The sequence below is a fragment of the Alosa sapidissima genome, chromosome 8 (genome assembly GCF_018492685.1).
Source record: "Alosa sapidissima isolate fAloSap1 chromosome 8, fAloSap1.pri, whole genome shotgun sequence".
Classification (NCBI taxonomy): Eukaryota; Metazoa; Chordata; class Actinopteri; order Clupeiformes; family Clupeidae; genus Alosa; species Alosa sapidissima.
This window is the reverse complement of record NC_055964.1, coordinates 17,514,710-17,538,372: the sequence shown is the minus strand read 5'-3', so window position 1 is coordinate 17,538,372 and position 23,663 is coordinate 17,514,710. Positions and strand designations below refer to the sequence as shown.

Here is a 23,663-nt window from a genome sequence, read left to right as displayed (position 1 = left end):
TGCCTTGTATAGAATGTATAACCAGGGGTGTCTACTTTTTTAGAAAAAAAAAAAAAAAAAAAAAAAAAAAAAAAAAACACTATTTGCACACGCAAATACCTTCAGGGGAGTGGAATTACACTGTACAGAGAATGATGTTAAAATATCCAAATGGTGCCAAAACCATGATTGGCAGTTTCTACAAGCCATGGAGACTTAACCCTGCAAGAGAACCATTCTGGTCCATTGTCTCACACACAGTCGAGGCTACATTTACTCCATGACCATCCAGGCTCCCATAGAGGTTTCTTTCCCTCTGCATTTCATTGAAAAGGAAAAGGAGAGAAAGGAAAAGAAGAAATTGCACAAGTAATATTACCTTGAATCAAGGATTACTGCCTTAACAACAGCGTCTGCTCCATTGGGAAGAATCACAGTCACAGAGCTCCAACTAGGTGGGAATTGAAGCTAGGACACACATCCTCACTGCTATTACACCAAAACTACAATGTGATGGCGGTATATACCGTATTTTCCGGACTATAAGTCACACTTTTTTTCATAGATGGCCAGTCCTGCAACTCAGGTGCAACATACATATTTTTATATACATGTTTTTTTCCTCTTCATGATACATTTTTTGACTGGTGCGACTTATACTCCGGAGCGACTTATAGTCCGGAAAATACGGTACTTTCTTTTTGCATCAAAATGACAGAGGAGGCCAGACGTGTCTCCTTAGGCGGCGGAAGGCAGGTTCAGTGAGGGCAAACGATGAGATGAAAAGCAATAACGTAGGGTAGTCTGCATCAGAGAGGTTGTACTTATGTCAGTTAAGTACTTATATGCATATTCTTTAGCGTTTGAAGTCGGGTCCCTTCAGACATTGCCATGAACAGTTCCAAAAAAAAAAGGAGGGAGGAGGGGAGGTTCTGGCAAGAAGGGGCCTGAGATGGAGAGGGTCTTCCAAGGACTTCCTCTGAGCCCTTTGGAACAGGTCTTAGGTCAATAGAGGGGTGGGGGGCATGTAAGTGCCCCATGACCCTGGTCCATGTAGGGAGGGGGCGAGGTGCAGTGGGGCTACCCTAGCTGGATCTGGCCCGAGTACATGGTTAGGAGCAGCATGATGGCGAAGCCTGTGAGCAGTCCGGCGTTCTGGATGGCGAAGGTGACGAAAGGACCGCTGCCTCCCGCCTCCTCCTCTTCACGACTTACCTCGTTCATCTCTGGGAACTAGTGGAAGAGAGAAAGAAAGAAAGAAAGAAAGAAAGAAAGAAAGAAAGAAAGAAAGAAAGAAAGAAAGAAAGAGAGCGCATGCGCATGGCATGACTTGAGTAAGTACTCAATTGTAAAGCAGTTTGTATTATGCCTACAAAAATGCAATATTTAAAAGGTACCACACTTAAAAGGTACCTCACATAGGACATACTAAGAGGGTTTCATTTGATGCCCAATACAGGACATAACCAGTAGGCCTATTAATGTCTTTAGCTTTCAAACACATCAAACAAAGAAATAAAATCCCAATCTAATTCTCTGATCACAGATGGCCATAAATTGTTTTAATTTTGTTTTGTCTGTTTACAGCATACTGCACTTAAAACTTTTAAAACCCTTTAAAAGCTTATCTGACTAATAGTCTCTATAGAGTTTGAGCTTGTACTTAGGTCTTTGACCCCTCCTGACCTCAGGTCAGCTTGTTTAACTAAGCTCACCATGTCGGCTAAGGCGATGTAGAGGAACATGCCACCAGCCAGCGCAAAGATCCAGTTGGGCGAGAAGCGACTGCCGGCCAGAATGCCAAAGCCCATGCCCAGGTAGCAGCAGCAGGCCGACAGGAAGTTGAAGAAGAGTGCCTGCTGGATGCTCATGCCCGCATTGAGGAGAATCACAAAGTCACCTGCACACAGCACGGGCAACAATAGGGACGCATCAATATCACACATCATGCAAACTCAGTTGATCTTCGGAGGAACTACCTTCAAAGAAAGGTTGCTAGTCAATGTAAAGGAATTTGAGAAGCCTTATTGTTTTCCCTTAACTATTACAGGCTACTGTGTTGGAGTCACAACTTACAAAAGAAGGAAACAGGACTTCCTGGAAAAGGTACCACTCACATGCAGGTTACTTTGGAGGACATTTCTTATTCTAAAATACCTTCATGATTTAGTATGAATCTGTAGCTTATTAGAGATTTAAAATGGATTATACTTTGTGGTTTACATGCAAAGGCTGTGAAACAGCATCTTACACTGAAACACTCTTTGCACGCATGTGCACAGGCGCACACACACACACACACAGTGAAGTCCCATCTTACCGAGCTCATGGGGAAACTCCTCGCACAGGATGGCCACCGAGGTGCTGACGCCCTGGAAGACAGAGGCGGTGAAAGAGGCACCGATGGCCAGGCCGTCGATGAAGTTGTGCAGGCCATCACTGAGCGTGATCATCCAGGCCAGCGTGCCGATGTCCGAGTAGGCCGTGCCCTTCAGCCAGTAGCAGCCGCCGCGCCCATGACTGCCACCCCCACCTCCAGCACTCTGGGTGTCCTACAGAGCAGAGGGCAGAGCTGGAGTTACAGCCAGGTCAAGTTGGAGGTGACCTTTCTTATTGTTAGAGAGGTCTAACAATAGAGAGCTCTTAGTACAGTGTGTGTGTGTGTGTGTGTGTGTGTGTGTGTGTGTGTGTGTGTGTGTGTGTGTGTGTGTGTGTGTGTGTGTGTGTATATATATATATATATATTTTTTTTTTTTCAATATCCCTTCAGTATGGCAGACTTAGTCATGCCTTACACCACCTTTAATTACATAACAACTACTGAAGAGGCCTTAAGATAGCGTTTGTGGAGGTGCAATGCAGCAGATGCTATTGGGATAAATGAGAGGATCTCCCTAAGCCCCCCTCTTGTAAACCCAGCCCACCAATCCTCCCATGCAGTCTGGCCTGAGCCATCCACCCTGGACTCAGGACCTCAGCTTAAGTATGAACAGACTTCAGACCGTAAATGCGCCAACTCTAGTTAGTCAGACCAAATGCCCATCCTTTCTCTAGACGCAAAACCAAGCTACTACAATCCCAAAAATTAAAATAAATAAAAAACACTCTACTTATGGTTGAAACAGAGGAGCATGTCCCTGTTTAATTGGGGTCAAACGGAAATCAAGCCACACTCGTTAGCCTCGGACACGCTGGCACGGTGCCATCTGCGGACTGGCGCCTCACCTGTAAAGTCTGGTGTGTGCTGAGCATCTTGTCGTCCTCGCCGACCCCTTTGAGCTCACCGTCCACCCGGGAGAGGGAGAGCCCCCCCGCCTCGCCATTCTGCAGCTTCTCCGTCAGGCTGTCCTCCAGGTCCCCGTTGGAGGTGTAGCGCTCCGCAGGGTAGTGGCTGTGGCCATGACCATGGCCCTGAGAGAGAGAGAGAGAGAGAGAGAGAGAGAGAGAGAGAGAGAGAGAGAGAGAGAGAGAGAGGAGAGAGAGAGAGAGAGAGAGAGAGAGAGAGAGAGAGAGAGAGAGAGAGAAAAAAAGAGAGAATGAGAGAGAAGTGCACAGGTCATTAAGACTGTTAGAATACAGATTTCAGTCCAAAGCCTGTGTTTGACCTCTATAGTCAGATAAGAACCAAAACGTACGGTTAAAAAAAGGAATTAGGGGATATGTTCAGGGAGAAACGGCAGAGAGCAAAAAGATCAGTCCAGAATCCTACGGAGCCCCTAATGGGGACATGAGCAAAATAAAATCTAAAGTTTAGTTTCATGTGCGCACATGAAACTTTCACTTGCGCACACGAAACATGAAAGTTTCGTGTGAGCACATGAAAGTTTCGCGTGAGCACATGAAACTAAACTTTAGATTTTTTTTTTGCTCATGTCCCATTAGGGGCTCCGTAGAATCCAGTATCATTCTTACTTCTTTTATTTCAATTTCAAAAACACACACACACACACACACACACACACACACACACACACACACACACAGTGTCTCTGTAGCAAACACACTTATGCATGCCCTTTAACTCATTGAATGCCAAGCTGTTTTCGGAAGCTTTGTCCTAGAGTGCCGGCAATCTAGACCGTTGTTGATGATTTTTGTACAGCCACAGCATATTCTGTGTTATAGCTATGAACACATACAATGGCACGTTTAAAAAGGTGAGACTTTAAGCTCTCAGTGTTATTCACCGTGTATTTCTACACGCCTCTGTTCCTGAGAAATCCCAAGCTAAACAGTGGCTAGTTTTCATCAAAAATCGCTGTTTTTTTTCTAGAAATGGAGATATAACGTCTTTCATGAAATATGAAGTGTTGTCTGTAAACAGAGTCCCTTATTAGACATTCTCTGCTGTAAACTTTCCGGGAAGTGATCAGCGAGACTGCCACCTAATGATAGACCCACGAAAATGGCCTGGTTTTGAGATGACGTGCATGAGTCACTGATTCGACCCAAAGCGGCAACCGAGTTACGATAAAATGTCCAGATTGTGCGTTTTCATGAGTTTTCGATCGTCATATATTTCATTTCCATTCATCACAGAATTCCCAAAATCACATATAAGGTGTGTTAGTGTGTCTAGTTTCGTAATTAAAAAAAAAGCGTAATATTACGTTTTTGGCACTCAACGCATGGGAAGGAAAAACGTAATATTGTTTTTGGCACTCAATGAATTAACCTGGTTACACTGCCACGTACACCAAACCACACACATGGGCCAGATAAGACTGCAAACAATTCACCCTTAGGGCAAACAAACAATACTACGTATGACACACAAAGCCAAGCCCACAGGCAGTGTACAACAGACATGTAGATTGTAGGCAGTTACTTTGTTCCCGGGGGTGCCGTCTGGGTAAACAGGTCGAACTGGCCCTGCCTAGCCCACATCTGAAAATGTGAAGTCTTTACACTCACATTTTCCTCCCAGCACCATAAATGACACCATAGCGTGCAACTGAAACAGATTGGACATCCTCTGAATACCAGGGCAGGTGTCCAATGGAATACACTCATGCCTACAGTAGTGTGGCTAATAAAGATCATGTATGATAACTCACTCCACTCTTTGGCTTCAGTATCATTTTGAGAATCTTCTCAGCAAAGAAGAAGAGGTAGAAGCCTCCGAACACCACAGCAGATTTGGAGACGTAATAATCCACCAGGGGGTCAAAACCAAAGGCCTGCAAATAAAACAGAACATCAGTCAAAAGTCATCAAATTTTTACCTGTCATATATTGTCTAGAATATATTAAGATGTATTGAATATATTAACATGTAACTATTAATCTTATCAAGTTACAAAATACAGTCAATCTCTAACATATACAAATCTAAATATTTTATAGTACAACTCCAAACACTTGATAAATGGTGGATTTAAAGTTCTATGTACAAGCAAGTTACATGATCAATTTGTGCTAGAGGGATTCTGTGCCATTTTACTGGATATCTATTAAAGCTGCAGTTGGCAAGATTTCTTTGATCATATTAAGTAAGTATAAGTACTGTGTATATATACTTAGTGAAACACACACAGCACACAGTGTACACACAGTGAGGTGAAGCACACACTAATCCCGGCGCAGTGAGCTGCCTGCATCAACAGCGGCACTCGGGGAGCAGTGAGAGGTTAGGTGCCTTGCTCAAGGGCACTTCAGCTGTGCCTACTGGTCGGGGTTCGAACCGGCAACCCTCCGGTTACAGGTCCGAAGTGCTAACCAGTATGCCACGGCTGCCCTCAAATTCACTGAAACAGACACTATGCTCCAACAGAAGCGCACTGACAAGCACGAACTCGATGAGAAGGTGCTCAGTGGTAGTGTAAACATTCAAAAGTCCCCTCAATCAGTCAGACTTGCCAACTGCAGCTTTAAATATGCATAGAAAATTGACTGATATACAAGTGAAGTATATTTAATTACATATAAAATGCAGAGAGAATTGATTAATCATATATCAGTAATAACCGATAGGTCCCATGTTAAAAAACAAAGAACCTGTGCCTCAGAGCTTCCCCAGTCCCCAGCTGCTACAGTTCTCCAATATTCCCAGATCTGTATAAATCGCCAGACTTTGATTTTGACTGATTAAATGCACCGATTGAAAAAAAAATTGAAAGATTGAAAATAATCTTCAGAGAGAATTTCAACTTTGAGAAAATTTTGGATGCAGCTCATTTTATTATCTCTTTGGCTGGGCCTTTCAGGAGAGTCGCTGAGGCTTGAGACGTGGCTTAATGTGGCCCACACCCCACACCCCTCGTCCCCCGCTACCTCTGGGATGAGTTGGAACAGGGCGTTGGAGTAGAGTGTGCCAATGGCCAAGGCTATGAAGTAGAGGAGCAGGCGCTTGTAAAAGGTTTTCCTCATGAAGGGAACCACGCTGGCCCCGACCAGTGAGCACAGGGAGATGACTGTCACACACAGGAAGCCATAACCCCACACTGGAGCCAACACCCACGCCATACACAATAGGGAGAAAGAGAAAGAGAGGAAAAGAAGGGAAAAAAGAAAATGTATTTAGGATATTTAGGAATAAAGATCCAATGAAAGACATACAAAGTTGTAAATCCTTCAGAGGGAAAAAATTAACCCAGAGAACATGTGTTTGATTTAAAAAAAAAAAAAAAAAAAAAAAAAGTTTAGATTATCATAGAATATCGTTCATTCACATTCCACCTCATATCTTGGATGGTGAAGGATTACAGTAGAGGTAGCACAAATTCTTGATTGAACCAAACCAAAAGCAAAAGAAAGAGAGAAAATAAGGTTCTTGTTCAAAGCCATCACATGGTAATCACAGAGAAAATTCAAGATAGGGGAAAAAAAAAAAAAAAAAAGGTGAAAAATAAAAAAATCTATTTGGTACAGTATGTGATGCTACATTTCTATTGAACCATAAGAAGGAAAAGTAACACACTTGTACAACCCATTGACGACAACCAAAGGCTGATGCTTTTTACCACTAATGTGCATTCAGAACAGAACAGAACACAACAGAACATGATACCAGGTCTGCATGGTTATCATGTCATCACATTTCTGCTTTCAGCATGCAAGGCAGCAGCTGGATTGGCAACGAGGACTACAAGCGCTACAGTGGGCACAGCACACAGGTAAATGTTCAGCAACATTCATCTGCCAAAGTGATGACTATTTTGGCCAAAGAAGCTGCTCTGTGTAAACTGTGGTGTAATGGCAAGAGTTGCCCTGCATGAACACGCACCCAACAATACTGACCTATTCAACAACAGAAAAAAAGGTTCTCGGGTGATTAGGCATGCCCGACTGAGCATGGCTTCCTAATAGGTCACTGATACCAATCTTCTCACTCACGACTTCTCAACCCTACTCTACACACCCGGCCGATTGACCACAGGAGCGAGATCACAGGGCAGAACCCAGTAAGCTGATCCCTTCAGATATACAGACACTAATGATTCTGTGTGTGCCACCTCACTTCTTCCCGGAACACCCTAGAGAGCCACCACACAGCAGCCAGCGAACACAGGAAACAGGAAAGCCTCCACAGCCTAGCCCTGTAATTAGCAAGTAAACAATAAACAAACCCTGTGTGCCATAAAAAAAAACAAAAAAAAAAAACACAGGTCTTTTGTCATTGGCCGTTTGGCAAAGCAGCCTTTGAAGGACTGGGCTGAGTACACTGGGCTCATGGGGGATGAGCAGGGCTTTAAGGGGAGAGGACGGACGAGAGCAGGGCCTAGCCTGAATTCACTGGAGCGAGAACGAGAACGAGAGAGAGAGAGAGAGAGAGAGAGAGAGAGGACCTGGCGGGACAAACTGCAACACAGCTGTCCCATTTATCAAGGTGGAGGAGGAGTTGGACACAAATCGATGGCCCAGTTTACCCAGGAGGAATACAGAGGAGCTGTTAATCACACATGCAGATGAAGACATCACCGGCAGATTCCAGAGAATCAGACAGCGCCACGTCAATCCCTGAAGAGGAAAAAAGGTGAAGAGAAGGACCAGAGGACAGAGCAGGAGGGAGGGTGGGATAAGAGTCATCAAGACTAGATGTGTTTGGGATAAGGAGAGACAAAGATGGAACAACAATGAATACAAAAACAATAGGTTTCCCACAGCTTCGCTGCTTGGACCCCTAATTATGGCCTTGAGCTTATTTTGGTGTATGTGGGAAAAAGGAGTGTGAGAGAGAATGAGAGAGCGAGCGAGCGAGAGAGAGAGAGAGAGAGAGAGAGAGAGAGAGAGAGAGAGAGAGAGAGAGAGAGAGAGAGAGAGAGAGAGAGAGGAGAGAGAGGAGAGAGAGAGAGAGAGAGAGAGAGAGAGAGAGAGAGAGAGACACACATGTGAACATGAGATGAAAGAGTGAGAGAATTTGTTGGTGCGCTTTCCTTTCTGTGGGGAAGTGAAAGAATCAGAGTGAGATATAGCTGCAGTGAAACCGAGAGTTTGAGCACATTGGACTGATTGTGGTGCAAAGACAACGAGAGCCAGGAGATCTGGCCTTGCAGTCGGTGGCTCTGGAGCGAGGGCGAGATCGAGATTGAGGTGTATACTGCACCTCTGGTATGAGCTGCATGATGGCGGTGGAGTAGAGGGTCCCGATGGAGAGGGCGATGAAGAACGTCAGCACCTTGTGCATGAAGCGCGTCTTCATCAGGGGCACCACAAACACAGCGGACAAAGAAAAGGCACTGACCACCGTCACGGCGAGCAAAGAGAAGCCCCAAACTGACACACACAGAGCAAAAATGAGCTTGTTAACAGCCAGTAGCCAACAGTGCTTACAAAGATAAAAGCAGTATGCAACACTCCTTCAGCTGTTACACCGTCTTCTCTTCACATGTCACACTCAATTCAGCAACGCTAGGGAGCAAAATGCCAAGGGCAAAACACAAACAGACAAAAGACAAAAGACAAAAGCCTCGCGGAAATTCGCCACACCCTGTGGAAATTACTTTCTCAGGCTGTGTGTGCAAGTAGGGAAGAAGGAACTGTTATGTCAGGTGTCCGTCAACGTGACCTGTGAGCAGATGGAATGACAAACTGACACTGCAAGTCAGCACGCGTTCACCTCTTCCCTCTAGGACAAGGTTCCTCCCACTTACGGTCTCATTAACATGATCCTTTTACATATTACATATTACATCCACTGTACCTAGAGAAACAGAAGGTCACACATGGAAGTGCACTGACTCCCAGTGCACCATCCAATCCACCAAATCCTAAGGAGAAGAAGGAGAACACAGGGTGCAGAAGTCCCCATGCTTTAAATATTAATGAAGATCAACATGACATTGAGTGAATGTAAAAGACAAACCTGTAAAAGAGAAGGGGGGAAAGTACATGAGAAGTTTTGCACACGTCTGTTGATACCTAGAAACTAGAGAAAAGTTTGAAGGTCTAAAGAGGGAACACTGGTTACGCAAAGCTGTGAAGAGATTCAATAATATCTTTCTGGCTAATTAAAAAAAAAAAAGCAACCAAGCAGGGATTGGGTTTGGGTTTCAGGAACACAGAGGGACCGAATCGGACACCCTGTTTCACTCAACCGCACCGGCACTGCGGCGGCTACCACTACAGCAGCACTCGCTCGCTCTGGGGTGACATTGCGACAACTCTCCTGCCTTCTTCACTGAGCCTTGGCGGAGAGTGAGAGAAAGAGAGAGAGAGAGCATCCTGCTTGATGTTGCGCAGGACAGGGCATTGAAAATCAGGACTGTCCTCCCTATGTATATAACCAATCAATCCGAGATTACACCCCCCTCCCGGGTTGGAGAGAGAGAGAGAAAAGAGAGAGAAGAGAGAAAAAGAAGAAGAGAGAGAGAGAGACAGAGACAGAGAGAAAAGAGAGAGAGAGAAAAAGAAGAAGAGGAGAGAGAGAGAGAGAGAGAGAGAGAGAGAGAGAGAGAGAGAGAGAGAGAGAGCAGGGGAGCTGGTGGTGAGGTGCCAACACCGAGTGTGGCGCTCTCATTAGGGCTTAATGAAAAGAGAAAAAAAGAATAGAGCGAGAGAGACACAATCAGCATTTGGCTGAGAGACGCACAGCCAAAAAAAACAAACCGTTTTCCAAGGAGCAATTAGAGAGGTCACCTACAAGGATAAAAGCCTTTAATGTGGAGACGACTGAGGTTTAGCATATTCATGTATGCAGGTCCAAGCAACAGGACAAAGTGAAGCACCCACAGACTGAGTGAGAACTTGCACTTTGAAAAATGATATCCAGCTGCCTCCAGTTCTACATGGGGCACTCCACGCAGTGCATCTGCTTCCTACATTTAGCATGGTTTATCTAAATACCACAGGAGTCAAACTGTCCATTCACAAAAAAAGAGAAACACAAAGACATGTCTCAATGTTACACTAAAAACCTCTAAACAGATGCAGTGCATTACTTTGATCATTTTATTACAACTTTACTGTTAGTATGCTTTAACCATGAATTTAACCAAGGACTTCTAAGGACAGGTTGGAGTTTGGTCAGGTTTTAAAAGAACTGAATGCACAATGCACTACCATAGAGAAGCATGGGAGGAGAGTTAATATTTACAACATTTCCATAAAAGAGTCAACCTCTGGATAAATGAATTACCCTGATCCCAAAATCTGCTTCCCCCAACCCCTCCAACTACACTGTCCTCACTGATCTCAACATGACCTGTAAGCCAGCGTTTAGACAGGCATTCAATTCTCTCCCACTCAGCCAGAGAGTGCTCTGTACCCAGATAAGAAATGAGACAGAGGGCAGCTGTAGTGCAAGCTGCCCGCCCCGTGGTCATTTCCTGATCCATCTCTCCCACTCACTCCTCTTCACCATCCTATCTAAATAAAGGCAAAAAGCCCGAACAGTAACAGATGAACAGAATGAAATAGATAAATGAAGAGACTGTCTGCATGGTGATGCTCCGTGCCGTTTACCTTCGGCGTCGGTAGGCCGGAGGCTGGGCTCGGCGTCCGGCTGCTGGTCCTGGCCGGCGGTGCAGGTGCGCAGCTCCAGCTGCTGCAGCATGGTGGGGCATATCTCCTGCAGGCCCCGTCCGTCCAGACGAGACTGCTCACTCATGCTGTGTACCGCAAGGGTGTTCGCAGACAAACACTGTCAGACAGACAGACAGAGATACAGATGGACAGAGAGATGGATAAACAAAGAGAGACAACGAGAGAGAGAGAGAGAGAAAATAAGTATATATACTTTTTTGATCCTGTGAGGGAAATTTGGTCTCTGCATTTAACCCAATCGGTGAATTAGTGAAACACAAACAGCACACAGTGAACACACAGTGAGGTGAAGCACACACTAATCCCGGCGCAGTGAGCTGCCTGCTACAACGGCGGCGCTCGGGGAGCAGTGAGGTGTTAGGTGCCTTGCTCAAGGGCACTTCAGCCGCGGCCCACTGGTCGGGGCTCAAACCGGCAACCCTCCGGTTACAAGTCCAGAGTGCTAACCAGTGGGCCACGGCTGCCTCTCTCTCTCTCTCTCTCTCACGGCTGAGAGAGAGAGAGGGTTTTAAAAGGAGAACAAATCAAACAACATTTTAGTCGACACTATTCAGTAGATGACATAATGGATTCCAGATATGCCTTTTAAATTGCCATTAAATGTCTCGACAATACCAACTTAAAGAGAAATCAATTTTGAGGGCTATAGTGATACACAGCAGCTGCTCTATGATTTGGAAAAATCTGACGAGTCTACATACAATAAGGCTTATCACAGTCCAGATAATAAAGTAATTTGCCAACGATAAGGAGTCAATGTCGATAAGGTGTGTGGATTTATGACAGAATGTGAAGCCACAACAGAATCAGAATCAATAGAGCATCATCCAAAACCCACAGCGTGCAAATGTAGACCACAAAGACTTATCAGAACCAATGGCAAACAACTGTGGCCCTGAGTCAACACCACATCCGTTCCTGTCCCACTCAAGAAACAGGCTGCACACACCTAGGCTTCTGATTTCTCTTCATTTCTATGAGCTGCTACCTCTTCATTCACTAATTATCAGACAGCTTTTCATTTACTTAGTTTTTATCTCTGACTTTTGTCAAAAGTTGGGCTCATACAACATTCTAGTAGTGTTGCAAATTCTCACACGTGGCAAGATCAACAAAAATAGAACGCTTCAACAATACCACATCCTGGCGAGCCAAGAACTCAGCATCAATTGAAATCATTCAACCCAAAGCATTCACAGCTTCATCTGCTCTGTAGGCCTCAGGTGAGCCCCAGCTGTAATGTGTGTATGTATGTGTGTGTGTGTGTGTGTGTGTCGTGAGAGACGTGACTCACTCTGGAGGAGTTGGCTCGAGCAGGCTGTGCCTCGGACGAGGTGTTCTCCCCATGTCCCAAACTCAGCCGGGCCATCAGCGTGCGCAGCTGGGGCACGGAGATGGTTTCATTGTCGCCGTAGCGCATCAGCAGGTCCTGTAGGGCCGAGAGTTGGCCGCTGGCGCCGCCGTCGCCATCGCCTGCCACGGGCTTGCCGCTGGACGCGAGCAGCACAAACAAAATGGCCAGCAGAGCCCGGGTCATTGTCAGCTGGGAGCCGCCATCTCCAGGCCTCTGGACCATGACGCCCAACAGCACTGCCTGAGTGGGGAGGGGGAGGAGAAGAGAGGAAGAGGGGGATGGGGGGGGGGGGGGGTGGTCAAACAGGAACACTGTCAAAGTTAGTCTGCAATTATTCATCAATTACCCTCCTCACTCACTCAAACAAAGCGTTCGCTGACGCAGACGTGATATTCAGGAGTTCACCACACAGAGAGGCACACACACACAAACAATCCCTCTTTCACACAAGCAGAGTGGGGGAAGAAAATTTAGAGTTAAAGGAAAATTACCAGAGTGCATTTACGCATAAGATGAAGGAGGGGTGTTGGAAAAATAAACTAAAAGACTCAAGGATCCCATTCATTCAGGAGGCACTCACCCCAACCAACTTCAGCTGGCCTGTAGCGGAACTCCTCAGGTGGGCTTAAGAGCCGTTGGAGAGGAAGGCAGGATGGGGAACTTGAACACAAAAGAGGGTTGAACAGCAAACACTTCAGAGCCTGGTCATCTGTGGAGAAAAAGAGAGGCACACTGAAATATAGCTGTGAAATTAACACATAAAACAACAAAGCCATCCATCAATCCTAACACTGCATTGCATCAGATGCTTTTTGTATGTGATTATTTGACTGTCTTAAATATATGAAAGCCATCACTGTTTAAAGGGACACCAGGCAAGCCTGATGCTTTTTCTCTACGAAACTCCCCCTCGCTTGGTCTGAAGCCCTTTTCCTTTTCTTTGCGTCTTCTGTCAAGGGTTTTTCGTTGCTTCTTCGCCGGCTCTGCCCTTGTACACACGTTTGCAACAATCTCTAGCGTTTCTTTAGCCTGCCTGCTTCGGTCGGCGGGTAGGATACACTGAACTTGCAAGCGGGATATTCTTCCTACAGGCAGTAGGGGCGGGCGAGAGAGTCTTCATTTGCCCTGTAACGAGTCATTTAACCATAATACCAACTTACGAAGATGAGTAATTAACACGAAAACGTTGCCTGGTGTCCCTTTAAGTTGTCAGGGCAGGTTAGTAGACTTACAGCATTGGCTCAAAACCAGGTTCTCCTATGATACCTAGCTTCAGGCTAAAGGTAAACTGAACCCTGTGGATATTTTTCATGAGGCATCTTCCATTATATATGTGTGTGACTGTATGAATAACTACCCACTGTGGGATTATATATAAACTAAGTAAATGCAAACTCTAGCCTTTTTTGTTTATGAATACCAGGCTAGGATCACAGCCTCCAATAATGATAAACGCAGGGTCAGTCCAAGGCTGTGTACGTGCATGGACTCTTACTGCCCATGGCTATATCTGGTCAATGATAAGACTGGGCCAGAATGGCAGCCCTATCCTGTCAAGTCCAGGGAGCGAGGGCTTCTCTGCGTGATGACCCCAATAAACAAACCATGCAGCATGCAGTTGTGGCATTGCAAAATTGCCTGACCTCAGTTATGCGATTCACAGAAACCTCAGTAATGTGTTTCACTGTGTATTTAAAACATAAGCTACACAACAAAATACAAAACAGGTTTTACTCTACGTTTGCAGACAAGAGTGGGATATTTGTGTGTCAGTGACTGATTGTACATTTTACACAATATGATATGGTTTAATCTAGAATCTGGTTTAACTAGCTTGATAATGGGAGACCATTTTAACAGACGCACTATGGAATGTGGTGGGTGTTGTGCAATTAAAAAGAAATTGAGTGCAAACATCAGAGAAGAGCTTCCAGCTCCTCCTCACAATCACATAACAAACCCACAGACATGTGGCATAGCCAGCCCCTACTCACTCCTATCTCTGCAAAACACTAAAGAGTCCATCTCATCTTATCGCTTACACTCTCTCTCTCTTACACAGACAGACAGACAAACAAAGAGAGAGGGAGAGATTTAAAAGGAGAACAAAACAAACAACATTTTAGTCGACACTATTCAGTAGAAGACATAATGGATTCCAGATATGCCTTTTAAATTGCCATTAAATGTCTCGACAATACCAACTTAGAGAAATCAATTTTGAGGGCTATAGTGATACACAGCAGCTGCTCTATGATTTGGAAAAATCTGACGAGTCTACATACAATAAGGCTTATCACAGTCCAGATAATAAAGTAATTTGCCAACGATAAGGTGTGTGGATTTATGACAGAATGTGAAGCCACAACAGAATCAGAATCAATGGAGCATCATCCAAAACCCACAGCGTGCAAATGTAGACCACAAAGACTTATCAGAACCAATGGCAAACAACTGTGGCCCTGAGTCAACACCACATCCAGAGAGAGAAAACAAGAGCCAGTGATTGAATCATGATGCCATCAATAGCGCCATCACTTGTATAATCTCTCCTCCTGACAAGGAAAACGCAGGAGAAAAAAGGACTCTTAGGAAGTTTCCCCTCAATCATCACTTTTTATTGCTGATCAAGCAGATTCAAGAACTGAGTGAAAGTAGTAACAAAAACAAGTTCAGTCTCTCCTTAACTTGTCAGCTCTACAACAAGGTTTAACATTGAGCAAACCTACAACCCCAAAACAGAAAAAGTTGGGACATTGTGTAAAAATGCAAATAAAAACAGAATGTGATAATATACAAGTCTCGTAAACCAATATTTCTCAGCAAAAACGACATAGACAATATATCAAATGTTGACAATGAAAATTTGGACTATTTCATGGAAAATGTATGTTAATTTTGAATTTGATGCCAGCAACATGTTTCAAAAAAAGGTGGGACGGGAGCATGTTTACCACTGTGCGCTTCAACTCTTCAATTAAAGCAAAATTCTGTAAATGTTTAGGAACTGAGGAGACCAGTTGCTAGAGTTGAGAGTGAAAGGTTGTCCCATTACTTCCCGATATAGGATTTCAGTTGCTCAACAGTACGAGTATTCTAAGTCATGTTTTTCATTCCATTATGCACCTAATTTAACAAATCTGGACTGCAGACAGGTCATTTTAGCACCTGGACACATCATCTATGGAGAAATATTGGTCTAAACACAGGAACTTTTTTCCATGTTACCTCAGTCCATTTTAGGCCCAGATAAGATGGTGGTATTGTCTGAATCATGTCTCAATACAATGTTGGCTGTTTTGACTGACAATTTTGGCTGTAGTTTTTGAATTGAGTATCAAACTGTGCACATAACCAATGGTTATCAGAGGTTTACCTGATCCCCAATAATGACAGGTCTGGAAACAGGTCTGATGTTGATGCAGTGGCATCTGAGGTCCAAAAGACCACAGCCATCCAATTTGTTTTTCAGCTCTTTCCCTTGTTTGCAAAGACTTATCTGGATTATCTGAATGTTCTAATGATATTATGTCCTGTAGATGATGAACTGCCCAAATACTTCACAATTGCATCTTAAGAAACATTAAAATTACATTGTTTCATCATTTGTGCACACAGGTTTACACAGAGTGATAAATACCCCTACATCTTTACTTCTAAGAGACCCGGCCTCTCTGGGATGCTCTTTTTTCATACCCAATCGTGTTGCTGGGGCAGCCGCGGCCTACTGGTTAGCACTTCGGACCTGTAACCGGAGGGTTGCCGGTTCGAACCCCGACCAGTAGGCACGGCTGAAGTGCCCTTGAGCAAGGCACCTAACCCCTCACTGCTCCCCGAACGCCGCTGTTGATGCAGGCAGCTCACTGCGCCGGGATTAGTGTGTGCTTCACCTCACTGTGTGTGTGTACACTGTGTGCGTTTCACTAATTCACGGATTGGGATAAATGTAGAGACCAAATTTCCCTCACGGGATCAAAAGAGTATATATACTTATATACATATACTTATACTGCCAGTTACCTTAATTAGTTGTGAAATATTCCTCCTTTTGTTTTATGTATCATTACACAACTTTTCCAGCATTTTGTTAGCCCAGTCCCATCTTTTTTTGAAACATGTTGCTGGTATCAAATTCGAAATTAACATATATTTTTCCAAGAAATAGTCAAATTTGTCATTTTCAACATTTGATATGTTGTCTGTGTCCGTTTTGCAACTAAATATGAGTTTAATAAAGTTGCAGATTATTACAATATGTTTTTAATTCACATTTTACACAACGTCCCAACTTTTTCTGTTTTGGGGTTGTACATTGACGGTGACTGACCACATAGACTACAAAGGTTTAGTTTACAAGAAGACCTTGTGGGGGGTGGAAAACATTCAGTGAAGAGACTTCATTTTGACAAGGCCGAACACTTCCAAGACAGGCAGAATGGTAAGGCTGGCACTAAGTGATGGGGTCATAATTTGCTGACAACAAAGATGCAGTTGCCAACAGGAAGCACGCTTGCTCTCCTAACTATCTGCTGGCACGATCAGCACAATAAGGACGAAACCTATATGCAGGTGCTGGAAAGTAACAACGCAGCAATTCTCACCCTGCTTCAAATAACCTTCAAAGTGTTCCACAGTTTTCATTGTGGGATAAAGGTGGAGGGAGAGCTAAACTTTGCAAGGCTGCTGTGAGAGAATGCAAAGGTACCGGAAAGGAAAGGACATGCGCAATATTTCAGAGGGGAAAAACTCCAGTAGTCTTCAGGGGGTCGTAACATACGCTTAAAGCCAACAGGGAGATAGAAAGCGACTCTCAATGTTATCAGCATTTCATTGTAGAGTCTGTGGTGTTGCACAAAAGTTACCGATGTGAGACTCAGTTTCAAACCCTATGCAACATTTACTTACCTGTGTTGAGCAACTCTCCAAGCCCTTTCTTCAAACTAATTAGTACTAATCAAACTAATAAGTAACAATGTAAATACAGCACATAAAGCAACATTTCAGATGCGTCAACATATCGTCCAATTCTACATGCCATTCTAATTATACTTTGTGTCCTACGTGTTATGTAGCAATAACATTACATGGTAAAGGGTCGTCGTGATTGTTACTGTAGATATTCGAGACTTGGCTACTACGAGGAACAAAAACACTCGGCAAATCGTTTTAGCCATAGTTGAGGGTGTAGAGTTCTATCACCTCCCCATGTTTCATACCATGGACAACAGAGTCCAGATAAACATACGACACAAACGATGGATACTTGACAAGGGATTGTTATGGCCAAGATCCTTGATTACAAACCACCGCTTCAACACGGAGGTTTGCCCTTTTTATGAGGCTTGATAGCAGACTCCCACGCAACGTCACAGCATCCATCCAGCATGCTAGTGATACTGTTAGCACAGGATGATTCTTCGATAGATAGCTGATGTAATTTCATGTTGTTGTGCACATTCTAACAATTGTTTTCGACATATTAACATTAGTGACCATCACTTCAATGTAAGTCACCTGCTGCTAATCCCCCAACAACATTGCCATGCTAACGTGAGTTGGCTAATTCAAAGTTATTAAGACCCTAGGCATTTTAAGCTAGCTAGTGCTAACCTAACCATAACGTTATATTCAAAAATGGCATCACATTAGTTTCAGACTGCCAACCCACTGCTGTTTGCACAGAATGTGCAAGGACCTTGGTCAGACACATCGTTAAGCTATCTATGCCACATCAGACACCGGCTACCACCTGAGTGGCGTTGTTGTAGTTATGTAGCTAGCATCTACGCAAATCTTGTCTGCAACCGTGACTAGCCAGCCACGTTCTGTACTTACCCACTGTACATGTCTCGTAGACTCAGATTTAGTTGGAAGCTGAATGAGTAAAAACAGACAGCAGTGAACGCGTTCTTTCTATCAATGCGCCACGTCTATAGCTAGATACCCAAATGAACTGAGCAGACAGCTCATTGAGCATGAGACCAATTTTGTTGCTCCGTGATCCATCCATTCAGAAGCTACAGACGTGCAACGTGTACCGCTCCGCCCCCTTTCAGACGGGCCCACAACAGTGAATGGCAATTATAAGAAATGCGGCCAGATTAGGTGAATTTGTTTTAACCTTCTTCCTTCACATGGTATTTAAATTATATCAACCAAATTTGAGGGTCTATGTTAAAATGGAAATAATGATCAATGATTTGTTTAAATTTGTGGAGCAGACTTCGGGTTTGTTAAAGCAAGCATTTTGTAGAGTTTCCTTTCTACAAAAGATAGATAGGTCTGCGCTTCCGGACAGGCTGCCGTATCCAGAAGTGTAGGAATATACTTCAACTCAAAACAGGGTAAGAGCTCAGTGACCTTAAAATATTAAAACCTTAATTTTTGTTCTCATCTAACTGGTATTGGGGATAATAACAGGAACCAGAAGAATGGGGTGGCGTTTTCCCCCCCGCAACCACAAGATTTGGGTTCCTTTTCGGAAATCCCTACTTGTACATTCAGACAATTCACCTCCTCAAGTAAGGGCCAGGACAGGCATATACAAACCCATCCTGTGGATGCATTTTGATATTTAAATGATCAAGTATGATTAATAGATAGATATATGCTTCTAAAGAACTGAATAAAACTTGACCAGAAACACACATTACTACCACAAACTATGACATTATTGGTATGACCTGGTATTTCAACCTCCCTCCTCCAAAACCCAAAATGCCCATACTGTACGCTTGGTCCTCCTCCAGAGCTTCCTCGTTGTGTTGCTGCCATCTAGTGGCACAACCTCAAATTATGCAACTTGTCAGTACGGGAAAAATACAAAGACAGAATTTCCACACATTTTTTATTTAGACCTGAACAGCCAACTTAACAGATAAACCCACACACAACTAGTAAACTAAACTAAAAACTAAGGGTCTTAAGAGGTCAGTAAAAAAACATTACTGCTTATGATTGAACTTAAAACTGACTTTCTCGCATACTTTGGTTATGACCATCATTAGTTCTGGTTTTGACACATGGCCTAATTAGTTATGTTCAAGCTTCTTTTCCCCCCATAATTTTTTTTAAAACACGTCACCTGCCGTGCTCACGTCATTTTACGTTAACTGACAACGACCGAACCACACTTCAATTAGCTTCATAATTGGTACATACGCAAGTGCTCACAGGAAGAATAGCTTATCAGCCAGGTTAATGGCAGGCTCAGAGTGGAGGGACTGACCAGTGAGAAATGCCAGTTTGTGGGCATACTTGCATGGTGCCGGCACCCGAATGGTGCCAGGCCAATTCCAGTACAAATGGCACATCTTGAAGGTCAGCCTGTGAAGAAGCCCAATAATAAACAATAATCAAATAATAATGAATAACAATCAAACATTCAATCAATAAAAAGTAATATAATGGTACTAAGTAATGTAATGGTCTAATTTAATTATTCAATGATCCTTGTGATACGCACTACATTCTTTTATAAGAAAAACAACACAAGTTATCCAGCTTCTCCATCTGTACATTCAGGGAATTGAATACCTTTGCAAGTGGTCTGGAGTGAGGTTGGCTGTGTTGTACAGTGAGATGTAGTGGGTAGGAAGACCACAACCTTGGCGAATGCTGTGAGCCATCAGATAGAAATCCATCCTAGAAACAATTAAAGAAAATTAATACCCATTTTTCAGCAGGAATACATTATGTATCATAACAGAATATAGGTCAACACAATAGCAATGCGCAATGGGGGCGCAAGAGGTTATGAGCAATAGGGGAGAGACAAAATATATATCGTACAACTTATGTTTGCCATACCTTATTGATACACTGGAGGCAAGTGTTATGTTTACTGAAATAATGTTTTACAATTCATAGTCTAAATGGACCAGGGTTGGGTCAGATTACTTTGAAATGTAATCCATTACTGACTACAAATTACATGCCAATTTTTGTAATCAGTAACGTAATCAGTTGGATTACCAAAAACATGTAACGTAATCTGATTACTTTAGGATTACTTTTAGATTACTTCAATAAATATGTCCGTTAAGTAAGACACCACCACTGAATTGATTAAAGAATTCTCATTCTATTTTTCTCTTTCTTATTTCATTACATCTAAGAAATCTCTTTGCTCTGAGTAAAGCATTCCTGTGTGAATTAACTGATCTTTTCCTCCAAAAATCTTAATGTAGCCCCTTGTTTTAGTGTTACTTTGAGGTCACCAGGTCCCACTGTCTGAAAAACACCCCAAACTAATACATTTCTATAGCTATTCTCCACTTTGGGGGTGGTGTTTTGGTGGTTGAAATTTTCACCCCATCCCAAAATTGATCACTTAATCATCATGGATGTGATCATGGATCACTATTCTCCAAACATGCACAACTCGGCTTAACCTTTATAAGGGCACACCTGGACAATGAATTTAGCTTTTGCTGGATTTTTTTGACCCAGGGACATGGCCTGAGATTGAATGACACCATATCCATTTCAATTGTGGGGGTGAGAAAATGATTCCTTTGGGATGTTTTTCAACCAGGGGGATCTGGTGACTTTCTCAAAGTAAACGGTAACACTAAAACAAGAGGCTACATTAAGATTAGGAGGAAAAGATCAGGCAGTGTGCCGAGAGACCTGCCCCAATAGTAAATAAGTTAGTAAGTAAGTACTCTTTTTTGATCCCGTGAGGGAAATTTGGTCTCCCAATCCGTGAATTAGTGAAGCACACAGAGCACACAGTGAGGTGAAGCACACACCAACCCGGAGCAGTGAGCTGTCTGCTACAGCAGCGCTCTGGGATCAGTGAGGGGTTAGGTGCCTATACTCAAGGGCACTTCAGCCGTGGATGTGGGCATGGGAGAGCAGTGTTCAACCACTTCCCCCGCCCACATTTTTTCTACTGGTCGGGGATCGAACCGGCAAGCCTGAAGCTTGTCAAATTAAAAGATAGCTAGGCTATCATAAAAAAGTTGCATTGTTTGCATGATAAAATGTAATCAGGTAATCCCCAACAATGTAACTGTAATCTGATTACACAATTTTTTTTATTGTAATCTGGGCTGATTATAGTTACTTGATTTTTGTAATCTGATTACGTAATCCAGATTACATGTAATCCGTTACTACCCAACCCTGAAATGGATTTATCAGACAATTTTTTATTTTATTTTAAGAGGCACTAACCTAAAACTTTATGCAGTTTTTACACTGTTTCAATTCAGTGGGAAAAGCTTTTTGCCAGCTTCTTAATTTACACAGATATTGTGATGTATTGTAAAATCAATCTTTTGCAATATATTTAGTATTGTAGAATCGCTGTATCAGGATGTTATTGTGGGCAAAGTATTGTAACAGCATTGATTTGTGAGCTACTCTGGCTGCATTTACACTGGCAGACCTTGATGAACAGTTCTGATTTTTTGTAATGTGGTTTTGTAAAGTTTTTTGAACATGTAACATCCATGTTGTTAGAACTAGGCCTACTGCCAGCATCAAGCAATCTGGGCTGCAGATCATTTGTCTTTTTGTCTATCCTCCCTTCCTTCCTTCCTGTTTTCCTAACCCCTTGTAATTCATTTTGTGAAGGAAACAAGTAAGGAATGATAGGAGGATGGAGGAATGAAGTTGAGACAGATATGAGAAATGAGACGTCCTGCTCACTCATGCATCATTTATTACTGATGATGTGCGCATCACCTCTTAGGCTAGAATAAACAGACACTCAAATTACAGGGAATATGACCTTATACCAAAGGCTAAAAATATTATATGAACATGAACTCTTCTGAAATCAGCTTCCAATAAATATTAGATTTTTCCCAACACTAAAGTGTTTTAAAAAGAAACTAAAAACTGAACTCTTTCATTCTGCATTTATTGATTAGTTTTTAGGTTTATTTTTTATTTATTTATTTATTTCTATTTTACCTCCTATTCATTCAGTCTTATTTCCCCCTTGATCTATTTTGTACTACTTTGTATTAATTACTATTATTTTTACTGTTAATCTTTTCTTTTTCTTTTTGTTTCTTTTAAGCACATCGAGTGACATTTTGTATAATAATGTGCTTTATAAATAAACTTGAACTTATTGACTCTGATAATGAGGTAATGTTTGATAGTTCGAGACATGAATGAATACTCTTTATACAATGCGTGAACAAAGCAGGCATGAACTTTTTTTTTTTTTAAATTGCATGGTAGTTTATGATAATTCCAGCATATAAAAGATCTTTTCTTTGACCATCTACTAATTTATTGTCGCTTATAAATCCCTACGAACTTGTTGGAAACCGAAAGTCGATAGACTAGACGTGGAGGAAACTTTTCACCTTGGACCAATGAACGCACAATTCCGACTGGAAACGCTTAAGTATAGGATGTTCTTGTGTTTCCTCTATCGGCCCTTTCGCCTCTCCAGGGATTAAACTTTAAAAAAATCCTGAGACTGAACTTTTTTTTATGTGGGTGGTAGGGATGTAACGATTACCGGTATAATGGTAAAGCGCGATAAAAATGTTGACGATAACAATTACCGTTTTCTTTTCAAATATCATAATTATCACGGTTAATTACTGCAGTATGGAAACCGTGTGTTTAATCCTTCCCAGCTTTATCTGAGCCTGCTTTTGACATACAGTAGGCCTGGTACAATGAAACTGGTTACCATACTGATTCTGTTGTCTAATTGATGGTTTTAACTACGATTCGGATTAGGCTACACCTGATTTTAAAAGGCGGAACATTTTCACTGCAAAATGTGCACTGTATTATTTAGCCACTCTGCATCTTTTTATGTTCACGTCCACATTAAATCCATTCCACTCATGTTATCAGGAGAATACAGTAGCCTAAAGTTTTATTTCAAACGCTTACTTTGGTCTCACTCATTGGATCTAAATAACAGAAATAGCAAACTCCAAGTTATGGTAGGGTAAGTTAACCTATAAGCACATAGCCAATTAAACATGAAGAAAAAAGTGAATGGGGCACTTTTTTAAACTATTTCAGCTTGTGTAGGCCTATCAGTGCTTTCTGAACATATTGAACACACTTTTAGAAATACTGTGATAATACCGAAAACCGCGATAATTTTGGTCACTATAACCGTGAGGTTAAATTTTCATACCGTTACATCCCTAGTGGGTGGTGGGTCATCCTGTGGCAGCCCCAAACCATAGGACTGCAGGACATATTTTAATTCTAGCATAAGTGCTGAGGCATTGGCTATATTCATTTTCCTGCTCGCCAGGTGTTACGTTTTTACTGAATTCTCATCTTCATCAAAAAAACGAACGAGGACATTGAGGACTTTGTCCATGTTCGTGTTGGTGGCTTCATCGACATTTAA

The 23,663-nt window shown here is 42.8% G+C and overlaps 2 protein-coding genes across 6 annotated transcripts in view; both read right to left on the bottom strand.

Moving 5' to 3' along the window:
- Nucleotides 1-677: 677 nt before the first annotated feature.
- slc39a14 (solute carrier family 39 member 14) lies at nt 678-18,336 on the bottom strand. Of its 4 annotated transcripts, none has more exons than XM_042101316.1 (10): nt 18,152-18,336; nt 12,897-13,025; nt 12,257-12,556; nt 10,882-11,059; nt 8,525-8,694; nt 5,037-5,159; nt 3,205-3,390; nt 2,300-2,531; nt 1,695-1,879; nt 678-1,212 (listed from the first exon to the last, which is right to left on the bottom strand). In XM_042101316.1, exons 3-10 carry the CDS (start codon nt 12,536-12,538, stop codon nt 1,060-1,062), a joined length of 1,509 nt encoding a protein of 502 aa, XP_041957250.1. In that variant the 5' UTR covers nt 12,539-12,556; nt 12,897-13,025; nt 18,152-18,336; the 3' UTR covers nt 678-1,059. The 4 variants fall into 4 exon arrangements, with proteins under 4 accessions (XP_041957250.1, XP_041957249.1, XP_041957251.1 ...); XM_042101315.1 differs by lacking the exon at nt 8,525-8,694 and adding an exon at nt 6,253-6,422; XM_042101317.1 differs by lacking the exons at nt 12,897-13,025; nt 18,152-18,336 and adding an exon at nt 6,253-6,422 and having other exon boundaries at nt 12,257-12,380.
- An 810-nt stretch (nt 18,337-19,146) lies between these two features.
- The window catches only part of piwil2 (piwi-like RNA-mediated gene silencing 2), a 34,589-nt gene continuing 30,072 nt past the window's right edge, over nt 19,147-23,663 (bottom strand). For both annotated transcript variants that reach the window (XM_042101802.1, XM_042101800.1), the window contains 2 exons: nt 19,853-19,960; nt 19,147-19,642 (listed from right to left, as the gene is read on the bottom strand). In XM_042101802.1, the coding sequence (XP_041957736.1) occupies nt 19,486-19,642; nt 19,853-19,960 (265 nt within the window). In that variant the 3' untranslated portion in view covers nt 19,147-19,485. The remainder of the gene's footprint in view (nt 19,643-19,852; nt 19,961-23,663) is intronic.